The sequence below is a fragment of the Ammospiza caudacuta genome, chromosome 10 (assembly GCF_027887145.1).
Source record: "Ammospiza caudacuta isolate bAmmCau1 chromosome 10, bAmmCau1.pri, whole genome shotgun sequence".
In the NCBI taxonomy this organism is placed as follows: Eukaryota; Metazoa; Chordata; class Aves; order Passeriformes; family Passerellidae; genus Ammospiza; species Ammospiza caudacuta.
In genome coordinates, this window is record NC_080602.1 from 9,974,532 (window position 1) to 9,992,921 (window position 18,390).

General features: G+C 49.9%; 3 protein-coding genes across 4 annotated transcripts in view; 2 read left to right on the forward strand and 1 right to left on the reverse strand.

Annotated features, from left to right (window-relative positions):
• TRIP4 (thyroid hormone receptor interactor 4) overlaps window positions 1-2,103 on the reverse strand; it is a 30,601-nt gene extending 28,498 nt beyond the window's left edge. Inside the window, exons 1-2 of the mRNA XM_058811451.1 lie at window positions 1,731-2,103; window positions 1,228-1,394 (exon numbers count right to left, since the gene is read on the reverse strand). Of these exons, the coding sequence (XP_058667434.1) occupies window positions 1,228-1,394; window positions 1,731-1,816 (253 nt within the window). The 5' untranslated portion in view covers window positions 1,817-2,103. The remainder of the gene's footprint in view (window positions 1-1,227; window positions 1,395-1,730) is intronic.
• Window positions 2,104-2,224: 121 nt separating this feature from the next.
• Window positions 2,225-5,527, forward strand: PCLAF (PCNA clamp associated factor). The gene is made up of 4 exons (XM_058811452.1): window positions 2,225-2,310; window positions 2,771-2,857; window positions 3,642-3,783; window positions 5,118-5,527. The coding sequence occupies exons 1-4, from the start codon at window positions 2,265-2,267 to the stop codon at window positions 5,173-5,175; spliced, it is 333 nt and encodes a 110-aa protein (XP_058667435.1). The 5' UTR covers window positions 2,225-2,264; the 3' UTR covers window positions 5,176-5,527.
• A 7,060-nt stretch (window positions 5,528-12,587) lies between these two features.
• CSNK1G1 (casein kinase 1 gamma 1) overlaps window positions 12,588-18,390 on the forward strand; it is a 99,453-nt gene continuing 93,650 nt past the window's right edge. Inside the window, exon 1 of one of the 2 annotated variants that reach the window (XM_058811026.1) lies at window positions 12,588-12,725. The gene's annotated coding sequence lies outside the window, so the exon portion shown is untranslated. The remainder of the gene's footprint in view (window positions 12,726-18,390) is intronic. The other variant, XM_058811027.1, reaches the window with a different exon arrangement.

Here is an 18,390-nt window from a genome sequence, read left to right on the forward strand (position 1 = left end):
GCCTCTGTGGAGCCTCCCACCCTGCTGGGAACCTCAGGAAAGAGCAGCACTGGGGACTGAGGAGCAACTGAACTGCTTTGGCCTCTAATAAATAAATCAAGAGAGGCTGGGTAAGTGCCAGCAGAAGGAAGATGTCCCTGGACTCTACTTCATGACTGAAAACGTGTGGCAGCAGCTCTCTGGCCACAGACTTTGCTAGAAAAATCCTAGGAAGCTGTGGGAAACTTAGAGAAAAAGAATTCAAACCATTATTATCTCTCCTTCTATAACCACTGTTTATAGATATGGTTCTATATATGGTTCTCCAGAGTGTGTTATTGATAGCCACCAATAAATGTGTGAGAGGTTTTCACTTCGACACCAATCAGGTCTTAGGTCCAGCATTGTTTCTATAAGAACTGTAGATTTCTAATAATAAAGTGTCTTTCATGCCTTCTTGTGAAAAATGTGTATTTTATGATTGGTTTTTTTTGCAAATACTAAAATGAGTATTATATGTGTTGTGTTAGAAAGTAATGCTACATTAATTCTATTAAGTAGTGTGTTAAATATAGTTTTAGGTTATAGAAAATGTTAAAATAGAAACTGTGCTATGTAGGATACTTTAAAGAAAGGACTTGCAGTGAGATAGCAGCCACAGGACACCAAATCTTTCAGAGAAAGAGAATTTATTGCCCCATTATCAGAAGAAATGAACTTCTTCCTGCCTCCAAGGCGCTGCTAGGATTTGGAGGAAGAAGCTGACACTGCCCAGACAGAATCGTGTGTTTGAATGGAATTTATGCATCATGTATGAGGTGTATGAATATGCAACAGGCTGTTGCTTTTAAGGGTTAATCCTCTCTTAAGGTGGGTCCTTTTTTGGGCTTATTTTGCCCGGAAAAGGTACCCAGACTGTCCATAACTCTTTGTCTCTATTGTCTCATACTGTCCTAATTCAAATTGTCCAAATTGTCATTACTTTAATCATATTACTACTTTTATAACCATTTTATTACTGTTAAACTTTTAAAATTTTAAAAACAACGGACTGGCGCTTTTCACACTTCTGGATCACGAAGTCAATGCTCATTATTACCTGGCTGGGGGCCTGCTACCACAAAAATCAGCTTTAAACTGCCCCCAGTCAGGGATGGGATGGTATCCACACATGGATTCGTGGCATGGAATTGTTTGTAAGCACAACAAGCGGGTTTATCTGGGAGTTTCCCGCTCTGCAGCACTCACCGTCCTTTTTCCGGTAGGCAGGGAAGGGCTCGGAGGGCAGCTGGGCAGATTTCCTCCACCGGCTCAGCAGCTCTTCCACAAACCAGCTCTTCTTCCCGTCCGTGCCTTGAACAAGGTCCACAACGTACTCCCGGATCTCCTCCTCGTTCGTGATGGACAAGATGTACCTAGGGCGGGCCGGGGTGGGTAAAAATGGGTGAGGGGGAGGACGGTCCGCGCTCTCGTAGCACAGGTGTGACATTTATCTTTCCTTTTCCATCAGGTCTCTGTGGTAAGGCCGTGGCAGGAGGTGGAACGATGTCACCTTTAAGATCCCTCCCAACTAAGAGCAAGCTGTGATTCTGTCACCTCACATACCCCCTGCCGCCACTTCTCCTCCCCGAGTCTCCACCCGAGCCACAACCCCGGGCAAACTCCCGGCAGCTGCTCTGGCACACCGTGTTTCCTCCGAGGAGCCCCTGTCAGAGGGCACGAGGGCCCCGCCCGGCCCCGGCCCCGCTCACCTCACCACGTCCTCGCCCACGTCCAGCCCGAAGTCCCCGCGCAGGTGTTGGACGCACCAGGCCAGGAGCGCGCTGGGCGCCGCCATCTTCCGCGGGGGACGGGAAACGCCGCCGCACCGCCCGGCACCCTCCCCTTCCTTTTCCTTCCCTCCGGGAACGCGAACGCGGAGCGACCGTTCCGGGACCGGTTCATTCAGACCGGGAATGGCTTGGGTTGGACGGGACCGTAAATCCCCATCTTATCTTATCCCATTCCATTCCATTCCAACCCCGCACCATGGGCAGCGACACCTCCCGCTAGACCACGTTATTCTAAGCCCCGTTCACCGCGGCTTTAAACACTTCCAGAGCCGGGGCAGCCACAGACGCTCCGTGCAGCCACGGCCTCGCTCCCCTCACAAGGAATTTCTCCCCAGTATCCCGCCGGGGCAGAGGAGAGCGGGAAGGGCAGCGGGACGGGGGCGGCCCCGCGCTCCATTGGCGGGCTGTGGCCAATAGCGCTGCCGGGGCGGGGCCGGGCCGTGCCGGGCAGGGATGGCGCGGACCAAGGTGGATCAGCGTGGTCGTGCCTTCCGCAAGGGTGCGGGAACGAAACGGGACGGGGACGGGGATGGAACGGGCTGAGGGGTGGGAAGGGAACGGGACGGGCTCAGGGGGATTCTGAGCGGGAAGGGAACGGGACGGGAACGGGCAGGGCAGGGCTGAGCTGAGGGGGTTCCGAGCGGGCCGGGCAGGAGAGGCTTATGGGGGTTCCGAGCGGGAACGGGACGGGCAGGGCTCAGGGGGCGGGAAGGGAACGGGCAGGGCAGGGCTCAGGGGGGATTCCGAACGTGACGGGCAGGGCAGGGCTCAGGGGGGGTTCCGAGCGGGAAGGGAACGGGATGGGCAGGGCTGAGGGGGCGGGAAGGGAACGGGCAGGGCAGGGCTCAGGGGGGTTCCGAACGTGACGGGCAGTGCTGAGGGGGGTTCTGAGTGGGAACGGGCAGGGCTGTGGGGGTTCCGAGCGCCGCTGCTGACCCTCGCTGTCCCTTTCCCCGCAGTGTTGGTCGCCCGCGCTCCCCGCAAGGCGCTGGGTTCCGGCAGCAGCGGCAGCATCAGCGCGGGGCCGGCAGTGCCCGGCCGGAGAGGTGAGCGCGGCCCCTTCTCCTGCCTCCCTTCCCTCCATCGCTTTTTCCTTTCTTTCCGTCCTTCTTTCCCTCTCTCCCTCGCTACTGTGAAAAACGCCAACCACTTGTTGTTAAAATTTTAAAAGTTTAATAGTAATAAAATGGTTGTGAATATAGTAATATAATTAGAGTAATAAAAATTTGGACAATTACGATTTAGGACAATACAAGACAATAAGAGCAAAGAGTTACAGACGATCCGAGTACCTTTATCTGGGCGAAATAAGCCCAAGAAAGGACACACGTTAACAGAGGATTAACCCTTAAACAACAGCCTGTTGCATATTCATACACCTCATATATGATGCATAAATTCCATTCAAACACAGGGTTCTGTCTGGTCAGTGTCAGCTTCTTCCTCTGAATCCTGACTGCATCTTCAGGGCTGAGCGAGGTGGGAAGAACTCGATAAAATAGCAATAAATTATTTTTCTCTGAAAGATTTCAGTGTCCTGTGGCTGCTGTCTCAATGCAAGTCCCCTCTTTGAAAAAGTACCTTCATAGCATAGTTTCTATTGTAACATTATGTTATAACCTAAAACTATATTGAACACGCTACTTAAGAAAATTAACACAGCATAACTTTCTAACATAATACATATAATATTTGCAAAAAGCCAATCATAAAATACGCATTTTTCACACTATGTTCTTTCTTCGTTTCTTCCCTCCTCCTCCTCCTCTCTCTCTCCTTCCTTCCTTGCCCCCTCCCGCCCTGCCCATGCTGACCCGGCGCTCCCCGCAGGTGAGCGGCGCCCCGTGGGGCTGAACCGGGTGTGTGTGAGGCCGGTGCCCGCCTGGCAAAGGGGCATCAGCGACTTCCTGCAGCTGCCATCCAAGGAGAGCCGGGCATCCGACGGAGACACGCCCGGGACCAGCGGCCTGGAGTGGGTATTGGGGCAAGGGGAGGTGTGGAAACCCAGGGAATATTTCTGTGTCTGCTCTGGGGTGCCCTGACCCCCAGGGGAGCACTGACTCTGACCCTCATTCATGGAGGAAGTTCCCCAGACTTCAAGATAAACTGGAATCCACAAAAGTGTGAAATATAGAGAGCAGCGTAGGTGTGTCACTTGGTGAGGAATTTAGGTTTTGGGATTTTTAGTGTGTTGTGGATGGAAGCAAGATGGAGGGCACAGGGTGTCATCCTGGGTTTCTTCTTCGTACTTCTTCATGGGTTATGGTGGCATTTTGTAATTGGGCAGAAAAGTCCCCATTGCAGCTCTTTGGGATCAGTTATTGGGTTAAAAGGGAAAATAAATAGGTGTCAGTTCTTAATTGGATAGTTTAGTCTTAAAAGACCTTGTAACAAGAGATTGTTGGCCATTTTGTGCCCTCTAATGAAAACCTGCCCAACTCACAGTAGTGAGACTGTTTAAGTGATAAGAAATAATAAACACCTGAGTCCAAACATGAATTACCCTCTCAAGTGCCTTCAGTCCAGACCCAGAGAAACCAACAACCGGGACCCCCACAGGGAAGCAAGCTCTGTTTATTTTTTCTCTGTGAAACTCCATTTTTGAAGGGGCAAGTTGACAGTGTGTCTCCTGACCTCTGTGTCCTCGTGGAAGTGATGTTTCTCACCAAATCTGGCAAAGTTTTCAGGGACCTCATCAAGGTTCCTGAAAATGGGTGGAGTAACTGGTAGTTCAGGCAAGTTCTTACTGTTCAGGCATAACTTTGCCAGCACAGTGAAGTTTTGGAGAAGTTTAGGAGAGCACTAACAACTTCCACATGCCAGGAATTGAATGTAGAAATGAATCCACAGCCTCAGAGATTAACTGTAGGCTGCACTGCTGACTAAAAAGGCAGCAGTATAAAATATTATCTTACTGTTTTCCATAGGGAATTCTGGGTTGGAACACCCATTTTTCCACCGGATATAGGTATTTCTAAACTGCTAGGGGGAGTTTGGAAATACCTATAAGATGCCATAAGAATTGGCCCCAAATTGTCCTGCAGGACAAGCAGACAAAGGCTTTTAAGTGCATCCCACCTGCTGGTGAAACAGAAAATGTTTGCTGTAGCACAGGGAAACTTTCATCCCTTTAATTTGGAGTTTGTTGTGCTGAACAAGAACAAGGTGGTGGGAAGAGAACACAGGATAAAGGTGCCCCTGTCAGTCCTGATGCCTCAAGGTCTAACTAAGTCATTGGGCTTTGGGAAAAGCCCTTCAAACCAGAGCTGGTTCCTGCTAATGCTTCTGAAATAATGCTCCTTTCAGAGCTCGGCCCCTGCCACTGGATCCTGCTGAAGAGAGAGAGAGCTTGGAGGAAGAGTAGATGTGACCTGACCTCGATTTTCATGTTAAAATGCTCCTCCTACTCCAGCTGGGTTTTGTACATTTGCATAGCTCTTTACTTTTTTTTATTACTTCCTTTCGACTTTTGTACAAGCCTAAAAGTCTGAGAGATGGCACAAACACTGGAGAAATTAATTAGTTTTTACTGTTTGGCACTTAATGTTCATTGTAAAGCACTGGTTTAATTTTTATCTTGGTTTGCTTGAGTTCCTCCTGCTTTTGTCTTTCATCTTCTGCCTGCCTTGTGTTTGTGCAAGACTTGCATGATCATGGTTGTTCCGTTACTGCAAAGCAGATCCTCGTTTTTAATAAACTGAAACCATCTGAGCACACACCTGTGCTGTGTCTTTACTGCAGTAAAAGCTGTTAATGAAGATTTCTTTGTCCAAAAATAAGAAACTGGATTTGGAAAGACACTGGAGAGGTGGGTGGGCAGCTGAAATTTGCTCTGATTAGAGGTGAAGTTTAATTAAAACAAACTGGTTGTTCTAAAGAATCAGAACTCTGAAAGCTGAGGCGGCAATAAATGGCTAAAACTAAATAAATCTTGTTATTGTGGATGTTTTAACATTGCCACATAATTTCTGGGGAAATTCATAGGAAAAAAGCAAGTGGGGCCTTGTGCTAGATCTTGATGTCAGGGGTTCTACTTCTGCTCTTCCTCAGAAGTTCCCTGAAATTATCATGATATTTTTGAGCAAATGAGAAGGGGAAGTTAGGAGGTGATTAAAATTTAAATTTAGCACACCAGGAGAGTTTAGTGGTAACTCTTGTAGGTTGGGAAAGCAGTGAATGCTCTAAAAACCTCTTCCTAAAAGTCTATTGATAAAAAGGAGAGTTGTCACAGAGAAGCAATTAAAGTCTGAATGAGAAGCAGCAATTGATTACTCCTTAATAGAATTTTTTTTTAAGATTATGTAAATTTAAGGGGAAAATCTGAACAAGCCAGACTTCTTTGCCCTAACACCACACAAACCATCATCACAGTGACAGGTGGCACTAATGGCAGCTCTTTCCTGTCCCTTTGACCTGCCAAAGCAGCGTACCCTCAGTTCCATTTCTCCTCTAAAAGTGCCTGGGAGGCAGCAAACACCTGGGGGCTCTGATCAGATCCCATCTCCTGCATGCCCTCAGCTGCCGCCTGTGTTCAGCTGCTCCCTCGGGGCTGTGCAGCTGCCAGCTGGGAGGGGAAGGATGAGGAGCTGCTCACCAAGGAGCAATGTTGGGATCTCAGCTGGTCACAGTGACCCTGAGAAAAGTTGGAAAGTCTCTTTACCCAGCCTGGCACTTGAAGAAGGAGTCAGGGCTCTTCATTTCTCGGTCTCAAGGTCGTTTATTGTTTCTTATCTATAAAATTCTTTCTCCTGTCCTGCCAAGGTCAGCTCAGCAGGACAGTCCCAGGCACTCTGCCTGCCCCTGGGGTGGGGTTATCTCTTTATACTACAAACTACATATACAATGTTTACAATTACTTCCCAATAACTATCACCTATGTTAGACAGTGAGCTTCTACTCTAAACCAATCCAAAAGTGCCAACATCACAGCAGAAGATGGAGGCCAAGAAGAAGAAAGGCTGGACACACCCAGTTCCCTCCATCTTGCCCCCTGAACCCCCATACCAGAAACCCCAAAATCTACTTTTCCACCCCGTGATAACTTCATTATTATTCTGCCTAAACTGTCGTGGCTTGCTGATCTTCATATAAAGTTGGTAATTTGCTCCACAGGTGATAATCAAACCCACTGGTGTTTTGGGCTCCATTCCAGAGCTTCTGAGCCCCCTGGCAGGGTCTTGGCCATCCTGGCCAGCCAGAGGGATGCTCTGGGTTCCCACAGAGCAATGCTCATGGAGACCTGAATCACAGATCCCAGAATGGTTTGGCTTTGAAGGGACCTCAAAGCTCATCCCCTGCCATGGGCAGGGACACCTTCTACTAGCCCAGGGTGCTCCAAGCCCTGGCTTTGGACACTTCCAGGGATAGGGCAGCTTCTCTGGAAAATCTGTGCCAGAGCCTCACCACCCTCGCAGGGAAAAATTCTTTCCCAATATCCCATCTAACCCTGCCCTCTGGCAGTGGGAAACCATTCCCCCTTGTCCTGGCATTCCAGGCCCTTGTAAAAACAATCTCTCTCCATGTTTCTTGCTGCCTCCTTCAGATCACCCCAAAGCTTCTCCTCTCCAGGCTGAACAGCCCCAATTCTCCCAGCCTCTCCTCCCAGCTGAGCTGCTCCATCCTCTGAACGTTCTGGTGCCTCCTCTGGCCTCACTCCAACAGCTCCACGTCCTTCCCGTGCTGGATTGCTCTCACACATCATGAAGCAGATAAAATCTGATGGAGCTGGAGCTCACCAGGCTGTGCAGGGATGGGAGGTGCACAGAAAGAGCCTGGCATCAAATATGGGCCTCTGTGGAGCCTCCCACCCTGCTGGGAACCTCAGGAAAGAGCAGCACTGGGGACTGAGGAGCAACTGAACTGCTTTGGCCTCTAATAAATAAATAAACATGCTCCCTCTGCACAGATAAAATCCAAATGTTTGCAACAGGACCTGCAGCCTTAAAGCTGAGTTTTCAATAGGAGCAAAATGCAGGAGAAGATGTTTACTTGGCTGCTTTCCTGCCCCAATGGGAATACAGGAGGGTGACCTTCAACCCACCCTCTCTGGGGCTGGAGCTGATTTATCTCCAGCTGTGCCCCTGCTGCCAATCTTTGATTCTATAGGGAAACAGGAACAGCACCCAGCTCTTCTGAAAATAAGGGAAAAAATTAGAAAGGGAGAGAGTGATAAAGCTCAGGAGCTTCAGTCAACCCAAAATAAAATTTAGAACTAAGACCAGACTTGTAAGAGGTTTCCATGTCCAAAAGCTTGCCTGGCTGTGTTTTTTGGGTTTTTTTCCAACTACTGTTGTTCCAATAAAAATCTCCTTAGAATGCTGAAGAGAGCTGTCCCTATGCTGACACCTGTGCTGAAGGATTTCCATCAATCTCAAGAAGTGCTTCAATCCAGTGACATAATTAATAGTGAAATTTAATGTGGTAAAGAGAGGTCATGCACAGTGCTGAAAATTAATTTACAGATAAATTGTCTGTATCACTGTCCTGGGTGTAATGTTACAGCACCTAACAGGTTTTCCCTGTGAAATAGGATTTCCACAGTTTTAGGGCAAGAGGTGTGGTGCAGAGAAACTTCCTAAGGGGAGCAATCAGCTGGAAATCCAGTCAGTATTACTTTTATTTTTATAGAGTAGTTTTTATTTCTGAGGTAATTTCTTGTAATTTTAAGGGATTATTCTATAATAATGATATTTTGGTTAAATCCATATGAGCACCACAACTCATTGACAGCCCCTTCCAGTGCCTAAAGGGGCTCCAGGAGAGCTGGAGAGGGACTGGGGACAAGGGATAGAGGGACAGAACACAAGGAATGGCTTCCACTGCCAGAAGGCAGGGCTGGATGGGATATTGGGGAGAAATTCCTCTCTGTGAGGGTGGTGAGGCCCTGGCACAGGGTGCCCAGAGCAGCTGTGGCTGCCAAGGCCAAGTTTGATGGGGTTTAGAGCACCCAGGGATAGTGGAAAGTGTTCCAGGGGGATGGATTGAGAGGAACTTAAAGACATTTTCCAACCCAGTCCAGCCCGTGGCTCCAACACTTTCAAACAATTTCAAACACTTTTCAGTACCCCGGGCTGACCATAGATGTCAGCAGCAGCTTCAGCTACAAACGCTGGGCTGTGCCAGCGACCAGACAAGGCTCCTCCTGCCTCGGACCAGCTTATTTAGGAAACGTGAAGAGAATGTATAAATGTATGGACGGGAGACTGGAATTGCTCATTTCCTGAGCCTGTGCTGTCTTGCCAGGTAAGGAAATGGCTCCAGCAAAATCACCCTCCATGTCACCGGCTGAATCCCTGTGGCTTCCTCGAACCCAGCGGTGTGCAGGGTCAGGGATGGGCAACCCACTCCCCCCAGCAGCTTTATTTCCATCCTCACACATGGAATTTTCTTCCAATAGCCCAAATAATGATTTATCTGACCCCTGACCTTGAGAACAGCACGGCCCTGCGAGCAATAAACTGCCCTCAGCTGAGCCTGCTATTCACGCCTGAAGGTCCAAGAGCTCCTTGTGGCCCAGGCTAGGGCACCCACACCTTTCCCCAGGGGATTTTGGATGTACCCACATCACAATGAGAGCTCAGGGGGTCACTGCTGGCACAGCCGGGCATGTGGTTCAGCAGGAGCTGTTGGATGCTCCAAAGACAGCTGCAAAGTGAGCAAACAAAGGAGAGGAGATGGAAGTGTTTAGGAAATAACAATTCCCGAGGGCCTAATATTTTGAATTTTAAACCTTTCTGGGCAAAATGATCTTTGTTTGGGCAAGAGACAGTGATGGAACAGACACCATCCCATCTCATCCCCATAGCCTAAGGCTTTTTCTCACAGGGATAATCACAAACTGCTGCTGCTCCAGAGCATTTTTGAGCTTTTCCTTGCAGACCCCTTCTCCCCTGAGCAGGCCAGACAGCCCATTTCTGTTGGATTTAGCTGGAAGGAAGGAAGGAAGGATCCCCCGCTGCTGTCCTGCTCGGGGGGGCAGCTGCTCGGCGGGGACAGCAGATGTCTGGGCCATGGGGACACAGACAGAGGGGAGGGAGCAGGGCCATCAGCTGTCAGGCTGCCGACCTCTTACCCCACCATGGGAAATCCACTGCCAAATCTCGGGGATCTCATCCCCACATGAGGGAGTTTCATCATTTTTTTCTGATTTTCAAGGCTTTTTCTGTTACCAGACCATGTCCAATTTATAGCCATGATTGTTGACTTCCCATCTTTGGAGCGCAGCCTCCCTGCTGGGGACACTGTGCTGTACAGTTCAGGTGTTGCCTGCTTGTGTTAAGGGAGATACACTCGACTCCTTCTAGAGCTAATTTTGCTAAATTCCAAACCTGTTCATGTAAATTCCTGCTCTGGATTGAGTATTTACAGGGCTGTTTCTACGGGAAGAGAGACAAGTGAGACCTCAGTACCCCTCTGGTTTCACCTCTCTGCCAAAACATGCGCTTTAAAGCTTTGTCTCCCCTTTAACTTTGCTTTTTCCCCTTTGGACGTTTCTCAGAAGGAAATGAGGTCTGTGTCTGCAGGGTCCCCCTGCCCACGCTGGGGCGGTGCCTCCCTGTGCCTGATGCTCAACAGGAGCTTCATTGTCCTTCCCTCTGCTGGGACAAAGGGGGATTGTCCTGCCCACCACGAGCTGCTCCATCCCGACCAGAGATGCAGGAAGAAAAGCAGGAGGTTTCCCTTCTCTGCATGATAAGGTGCTTGGGAATCAGGCTGGAATCTCACCTGTCTGGGCTGAGGATGAGGAGGCAAGGAACTTCCACTGGGGTGCTCCTCACTCACCCCAAACATTTTTGGGTCAGTTTTGACCCCCCCTTTATTCAACTCACAGGCTGGTGTTCAGATGAAGTCCTAAGGGATTATCACAGGGCTAATGAGAATCCACACGTTTAATAGGACTTAGCAGAAGAACTGCTCGGACTAAAATTGATGATAAATCAGTTTTCAGAATTAAAATGCTCCTTGGGAGTGCCCAGAGGGTTCAGAGCAGAAAAAAAAATGGGAGCTGAATTGCAAAAATGCCTCTCCCTTTGATCAAAGGTATTGTCAATATTATGATATCCACATTATTATTATTTTCCACAGATAATAGCACAAAGAATGAGCAAAATAAGCTCATTTTGGAGCAGAGGATCAGGGTAGGGTTTGACAGGATGCTGCCAGGACAGGCTTTTCAGGTGCCTGGATTGAGACATTCTGCTTTTGATATTGACAACTTAAAAGGTTTAATCAGAAATATTAAGCCTTTATTAAACCTATACTGAGTCAGGCAAGTGTGTATATCTCTGAAAAGAGAAAGCAAAAACCTAAAGTGAAATGTCCATTTTTATTAGAACTATGCTTTGTTTTCTGGTTAACTATGGCATCAGGGAAAAATTTCTAAGCTCAGTCTCAGGATTATGAAGTAGTAGGGGAAATAAATAATTTTAATGCTTAAATTCTGCATCTGCACACATTTTCCAAATAAACCTTTGCTTTATCCTTGGTGGGGCCCATATGCTGGCAAGCTGTTATGTGTGTGGCTGGATAATGGGATTGTCCCCAGGGTGGAGGCCTGCACACCAGGGAGGAAGGTTTTCCTCACGGTGTTTTTAACCATTTTCAAGGCATGAGCAACCTGGTTGGGTGGAAGGTGTCACAGCCCATGACAGGGAGGGAATAAGATGGTCTTTAAGGTCCCTTCCAACCCAAAGCAGTCTGTGATTCCATGATTCTATGAATATGTCAGTTTAAATGCCAAGTTCTTCACCAGAATCAGCTTGGCAGCATCCAGGCGACAACACCAGTGGGTTTCTGCTCCTCTTCCACAGACTCAAGGAATGGTTTGGGTTGGAAGGGACCACCCCAGTGGGTGCTGACGCCTGGAGGATGCTGAGCCCCAATGGGGTGCTGAGCTGAGCCCTGGCTGATGCTGGGCCACAGAGGAAGCAGAGCTCCATTGGGTGCTGAGCCAGGTTGGTACTGAGCCGCAGAGGATGCAGAGCTCCACTCGGTGCTGAGCCACGGAAGATGGTGAGCTCCAGTGGAGTACCAAGCTGAGCTCCAGAGGGTGCTGAGCCCGACTGATGCTGAGCCCCAGAGGATGCAGAGCCCCATTGAGTGCTGAGCCCAGCTTTGTGCTGAGCCACGGAAGATAGCGAGCTCCAGTGGAATACCAAGCTGAGCCCAGGAGGGTACTGAGCTCCAGCTGATGCTGAGCCAGGCTGGCAGTGAGACCTGGAGGGTGCTGAGCCCTGACTGATGCTGAGCGCCAGAGGAAGCAGAGCCCCATTGGGTGCTGAGCCCAGCTCTGTGCTCAGCCCGGTTGATGCTGAGCTCCAGTGGGTGATGAGCCGAGGGTGCTGAGTCCTGGCTGATGCTGAGCCCCGGCTGATACAGAACCCCGAGGGTGCTGAGCCGCAGTGTGGTGCTGAGCCCGGCTGCTGCTGAGCCCCGGCTGCTGCTGAGCCCGGTTGATGCTGAGCTCCGGCGGGTGCTGAGCTCCGGTGGGTGCTGAGCCGCAGTGGGGTGATGAGCCCCGGCTGATACAGAGCCCCGGCTGATGCTGAGCTCCAGTGGGTGCTGAGCCCCGGCTGATACTGAGCCGCAGCGGGGTGCTGAGCCCGGCTGCTGCTGAGCCCGGCCGGCAGCGCAGCCCCCGTGGCCCCGGTCCCGCCGCGCTTCCCGCCCGCCGCTTCCTCCTGGCAACGCCACGCGGTTTCCAGGGCCGGCGGTGCCCCGGAAGCGGCGCGGGCGCGGCGCGGCCATAGGGCGGAGCCGCGCGGGGCGGTGCCGGCGCCGAGCGCTGCCGGGTCGGGCTGTGGCCGTCGAGTGCCGTGAGGGAGGAGCTGCGGCGGGCGCGGGGAGAGCAGCGGCGGCTCCGGCCCGGCCCAGCCCGGCCCGGCCCGCCCGGGGAGCGCAGCGCCGGCGGAGCAGGTACGGCCGCGGGGCGCGGGCGGCGGAGCCCGGGCGGGGGGCGGTGCTCGCGGCCCGCCCGCCGCGGAGCCTCCGCCGGGCTCGGCGCTGCCGGTGCGGCGGGAGCGGCTCCGGCCGGGCGGGCGGGCGGAGGAGCCGCCGTGGGGCGGCCCCAGGGAGCCCCGAGCGGGGCGGCGGGCGGGGGTCGCGGCTCCGCCGGGTGTGGGCGAGGGGAGCGGGGCGGGCTCGGGGCGCCGGGCTGGTGCTGCCGGCGGGGCGGAGCGGCGGGATTGGATCGGGGGAAGGCGGCAGCCCGAGCTGAGAGGCTGTCCCGGGAGAGCCGGGCACGGACCTGCCCGGAGAGGAACGGGAGGTGCCACCTTCCTCCCTGGTGGTGTTCCCAGTGCTCTGTGGAGCTGGAGGTGTATCAGCAACTTATTTGTGTGAAGAAGTTGTGTATCCCCCCTACGTCTGGGAAGTGTTTCCATACGGTGTTTGGCACACTGTGGAACTCTAAGGGTTGGGCTTTGTTGTCTTATTCAAATAATGGAGTCGGGATGGTTTGGGTTGGAAAGATCTCAAAGGTCATCTCATTCCAGCCCTTGCCATGGGTAGGGACCCCTTTCACCAGACCAGGCTGCTCCAAACCACGGCCAGGCTGGCCTTGGACACCTCCAGGGATGGGGCAGCCTCTGCTGCCTCAGGAGGGTGACATCTGCCCTTCCAAATGTTTCACTGCTACCCGCAGTCCCCTTTAGCCTGTCTCGACAGTGACTTCTCTGTTCTTGAGAAGTCTTCTGAGCAGAGTCCAAGCTCTGTTGAGCTGCCTCCCGTGCCTGACTCGTGTGACATTTTCTACCTCGCTCATTTGTGGGCTCACCGTGACCTGCCTGCAGTCCCACTGTCACGGGTGTGACCTCAGACTGGACTGTTTTTTTTTACTAGTGACCTAATGCCTGTCAGCTTGTGCAGCCACTCCCCAAGTTCTTCAGGATCTGCTTTTCCTTCTCTCAGCTGCTCAGCTGTGATTTACCCAGACAAACCATCTCCACATCCCTGGTTCTGTGCTGTGCTGGTAACTCAGTCCCTCTTGGGAGAGGATGATGGGTGAACTGGGAATCACGAGCTTTGTTCCTATTGAGAAGCTCTTATCAAATATTAGCAGCATTTTCCCACAGACACATTCCAAAAAACACAAAGAGTGCCTTTGAATTATGAATTATTTGCAGAGATTTCAGGCTACAAAATTCCTCAGTGCTTTCCAGTGGCTCAAGTTTTAGAAGTGCCACCTGGGTGGTGGAGTGTTACTGATGAGAGAGTTTGGGTTTCATGGTCTTGCTGTTGTAGAGAATGCTCACAGTAGTGATTTCCACATGAAGCTGGGCTCACACTGGAGCTCTTGGAGCCGGGGATGAGCTGGAGGTGCTGCCAATGATAAATACCAGCAGGAGTTCTGTTCAGGGAAGGTGACCGCTGGCAAGGTGTGACCCGATAAGAAAAGAATTTAAATATCATGGTGTGCAATAAAAAAAAAATCATTATTAGTAAAAACCCACGCGGATGTACTTAGGAAGAGGGAGGATGCAGGTGAGGGGTGCCAGGCAGATCTCACTTTCCATGCTGAAGGTCTGGCCGCCAGTGTAGCGGCACCGGGCACCGCTGATGCTCCAGCCTTTTGGCAAAAACCTTGCTGACTCCAGTGAAATCTTAGACTATTGGCCTGATAAAATCAGGCCTTTATGCTCACACCCTGCGTAAGCACCTCGGCTTTTTTCAGATACAAGTGTTTCTTGAAACAGTTCCTGCCCTGAAATCGCTTTTGCTGGACTGGGCTGGTGCATTTTTTATTCTTTAGGATATGTTGGGTGCTGAGGAAGAGGAGTCTCATCTCTCTGCTTTCCTCTGCAATTCTATAACTGTGTGTTTTCAACTGCTGGCCAAAAGTCCTCACAAGTTTGGGCTCCTTGCTGTGTTTTGTGTAAGTTCTGTTTTCTGGACATGAGATCTGGAAACTCACACCACATTCTCACAATAAATTTATCTGGGACATACCTGCCTGTACTTATGCCAGAGTTGCTTCCTATAAATCAGCTCTTCTGTGCACTGGTGCTTTTGGAAAGCTTGGCCCAGCTGTTGGCTCCTTATTTTCAAGGCACAGTCACTCTTTTCCATGTTCTCTGTTGCTCTCTTTCCTGCACACATTTGCAGGGCAGGGAATGGCAGGGGAGGACTCTCTGGGATGCTGTGCCGTGCCACGGATAATTCCTTTGTGCTGGTATCCTTCATGGCTGACACAGGTTGGTGGCTCACAGCATGGCAACAAGCTCATATCCTGTCTCTCTTTTTCCTTGGATTAAAGAGTTCTCCAGTTCATAGCAGTGTTTGTTGTGAAGTGCCTCATCCCAGCCCATCTATCTTGCTCTTCCATAGGAGTTTTCACGCTGTTCCAGTTCTCTGTGTTGGCAGCGGCCTGGTTTGCTGTGCCAGAGTCAGTGGTGGAAAATATTCAGGCAGGTTCAGAGCTCCACTCTGAGGGGAGCTGTGAGCTGGGCAGGGTCCTGAGTCCATCCTGGTCCACAGCCACTTGCTGCTTTCCCTGCTCCCTTTTCCAGCCCTTAGGAAGCAGTCAACCCCTGTGTATTTTCAGGTTAACAGATGAAATCCTGTGTAATGCCTTAAAAAGTGCTACCAGATGAGACCAGGAATCCATCTGGCCTGGTATCCTGCTCACTGGTAACCAGGAGCAGATGCTTGGGGAGGGGAGAACACAAACACAGCAGATCTAATCCAGGGAAATAGTGCTTTATTCTTCTCTCTCCAGCAGTTCATGACCTCCCTGAGCCAGGTGTCGAATTTAGGAACCTTCACACTGCTCTTCATGATAGTCATGATTTTAGGAAAATACTTTTTCCATTCCTGGTAGTCTCTTGGCTGAATTGTCCTCATATATTTTGACTTTCTGTGGCTCTTCTTGTATCTCATGTCATTGCCAGCTCTGCTCCAGCCTCCTTGAGACAGGTAAGGGGTGGGGCACAGGACAACAGAGGACATTGACAGAGGTGCTGGGTTATATTTATGGTATAAAAATATATTTATATTTTTAGAGATACTTTAGGGGTATTTTTCCTATATTATCATCTCTGTAATTACAAGTGTTGTGCTTGTTCATTAGTGATCTTGGAGCCATGGTTTTTGGTGGAATATTCTGCTGTAGTCCTGCTTTCCTAGGGTTGGTTTGAGTTCAGTCTCTCGTGTCTCCTGAAGTTGGTTTTAGGGTGGTTGTTCCTGATGTGCTGCTCTGTGAATTGTATCACCCACTCATATCACGAGATTTTACTGCAATTCCTTGGAGTCATTGCTCTTATTTACTTCTCATCCTGAATTATTCAGAGTAGCAAATGTTGTCATCTTAGTAGCACAGCTCAGTGTAAAGCAGAATCCTTTGGTGAGTCCCTCCTGCTGCAGAACGGACCAGTGATACATTCTTCCCCCTCCTTTACCTGTTATTTATGTACATGAAGGGTTTTTCCTTTTATCCTGTAGTTTTTCTCTCCAGAGAGCTTTGATGGATTCTGCCATGTAGTATCTTGCTTTTTTCAATGGAGTATATCAGCTGATTTTTCCCTTGTTGATGTGCTCTGTCCAGTGCAAAAGGAAGAAGGAAAAGGGGGAAAAAGAACAGCAGCCCCTGACTCCTGAGACATGGCTTCATTTTGTACAATATAATTATCCCTGCAGCAGTTTAGGCTGTCTTTAGGCCAGCTCTGGTTTGCCCAGGCTCTGCTGAATGGTTCTGTGAAAGCTGGGCCAGGAGACTTTGGGGTACCAGCTTTAACCAAGGGCGCTTCCCCATCTCCTCCTGTCTGACTCTGGGGTAAAGTGAGGCTGTTGCTGTCACCTCATCATCTTTGGCCACCAAAAGTCTGATTTTTCAAGTCTGATTTCAGGCAGGGAGAGAGGAGATATACAAACTCTGTTGAGCTTGGCTAAAACACAATTTTATTTTTTGGGAGATGTTGTCCCATGATTGATTAACACAATAATGGATCGTGTGGCTTCTAACCTTTTTTGCCTCACTAAAAGTGATTTTAGTAATTTAGATTTTGTAATTTTAGATTTTGTTTCCTTCTTGGACATTTAGCCTTGCTGTATAGATGGGCTGGCTTTGATTACTCGGTCAGATCACACTGCAGGGCTCACACCAGTATTCCAACTGCTATCCAGGGTGAAGGCAGGAATTAATTCAGATGAGATGTTATGAGATGTTTAGATGAAATTCTTCTCTGTGAGGGTGGTGAGGCCCTGGCACAGGTGGCACAGGGAAGCTGTGTCTGCCCCATCCCTGGAAGTGTCCAAGGCCAGGCTGTACAGGATTTGGGGCACCCAAAGGCTCTGCTTTTCTGGTTTAAACTTGTAATTCTGATGTACAGGGGATTTATTGTTGACACAAAAAAACTTGAGGTGCTCAAATGGTGGTGTCAGCTTAGGTCCTCTGAATATTTTTTACTCCTTGTGTTTTTTTAATGTCTAGTGGCTCCTTACTCTCCACCATGTCTTGAATGAACTTGCTCTGTCCACTTGCAAACCAGACATTTGAGGTTTTTCCATCATGCTTTTAGACTTACAGCATTTATGAAGAAACACTCCTGACCCTTGTTTTTTGTCTTTCCAGCTGACTTGCACTGTGTTGATATTTTTTCCTAGCTGTGGATTTTCACATGGCTAATTCTTGTCCCATCTGTAGGAGTTCTTGAGGAGATGAGGCTCTTATGAATCACCTTCTTTCCCCCCAAAGATGCATCCTCCTCAGATGTACTCTTCCTTGGATCTGCTGGCTTTCTCTGCTCTTCTTCACTGTGAGAGGAACCTTTGATTTTGATTGCAGGGGCCACTGTCACGGTGCTGTTTTGATCCATTCAGTCCTCGTTCTTTTACTGGCTTCCAGTTGTCCCAAAACCTTCTCAGATCCTGATGAACCCAAGCCTGAGTGTGGGAGCCATTTTCTTTGAGGTGCTGTCGCACAGCTCTTGCTGTCTCTGCCTTCCTATTCTCAGCCTGAGTTTTGCCTCTGTACCCTTGCAGACAAGAGCCAGGAGTGCCAGGACAAGGGGGAACGGCTCCCCACTGCCAGAGGATGGGGTTATTTGGGTTGCTGGGGAGAAATTCCTCTCTGTGAGGGTGGTAAAGCCCTGGCACAGCTTTTCCAGAGCAGCTGTGGCCGCCCCACCCATGGCAGTGTCCAAGGTCAGGTTGGATGGGACCTGCAGCAGCCTGGGATAGTGGGAGGTGTCCCTCCCCATGGCAGGGGATGGAATGAGATGGGCTTAAAGATCCTTCCAACCCAAACCATTCTGGGATTCTATGAAGAGGTAAAATCTCAGAATTTTTGTACCTGCTTTATCTCTATGTTGCACATTAACACCCCCCAGCCCCTGACCTTTGTTTTTTACTTGAGGGAGGAGATATTTGAATTTCTTGTTAAATGGCCCATTTAATTTCTGGTTCATCAGACTCTCCCTACCTTTTAAACAATCCCTTTTTTCCTAGAAATTGGCAAAAGCAACAATGAAACTCACTAGGCGTGAAATTACCAATTTCTCCTGGCTTTTCATATGTTCTTCCTTCTTGTCAGATCCATTTGGATCTCCTGCAATGGATAGGTGTCTCTTACCTGTCTGAATCTTCT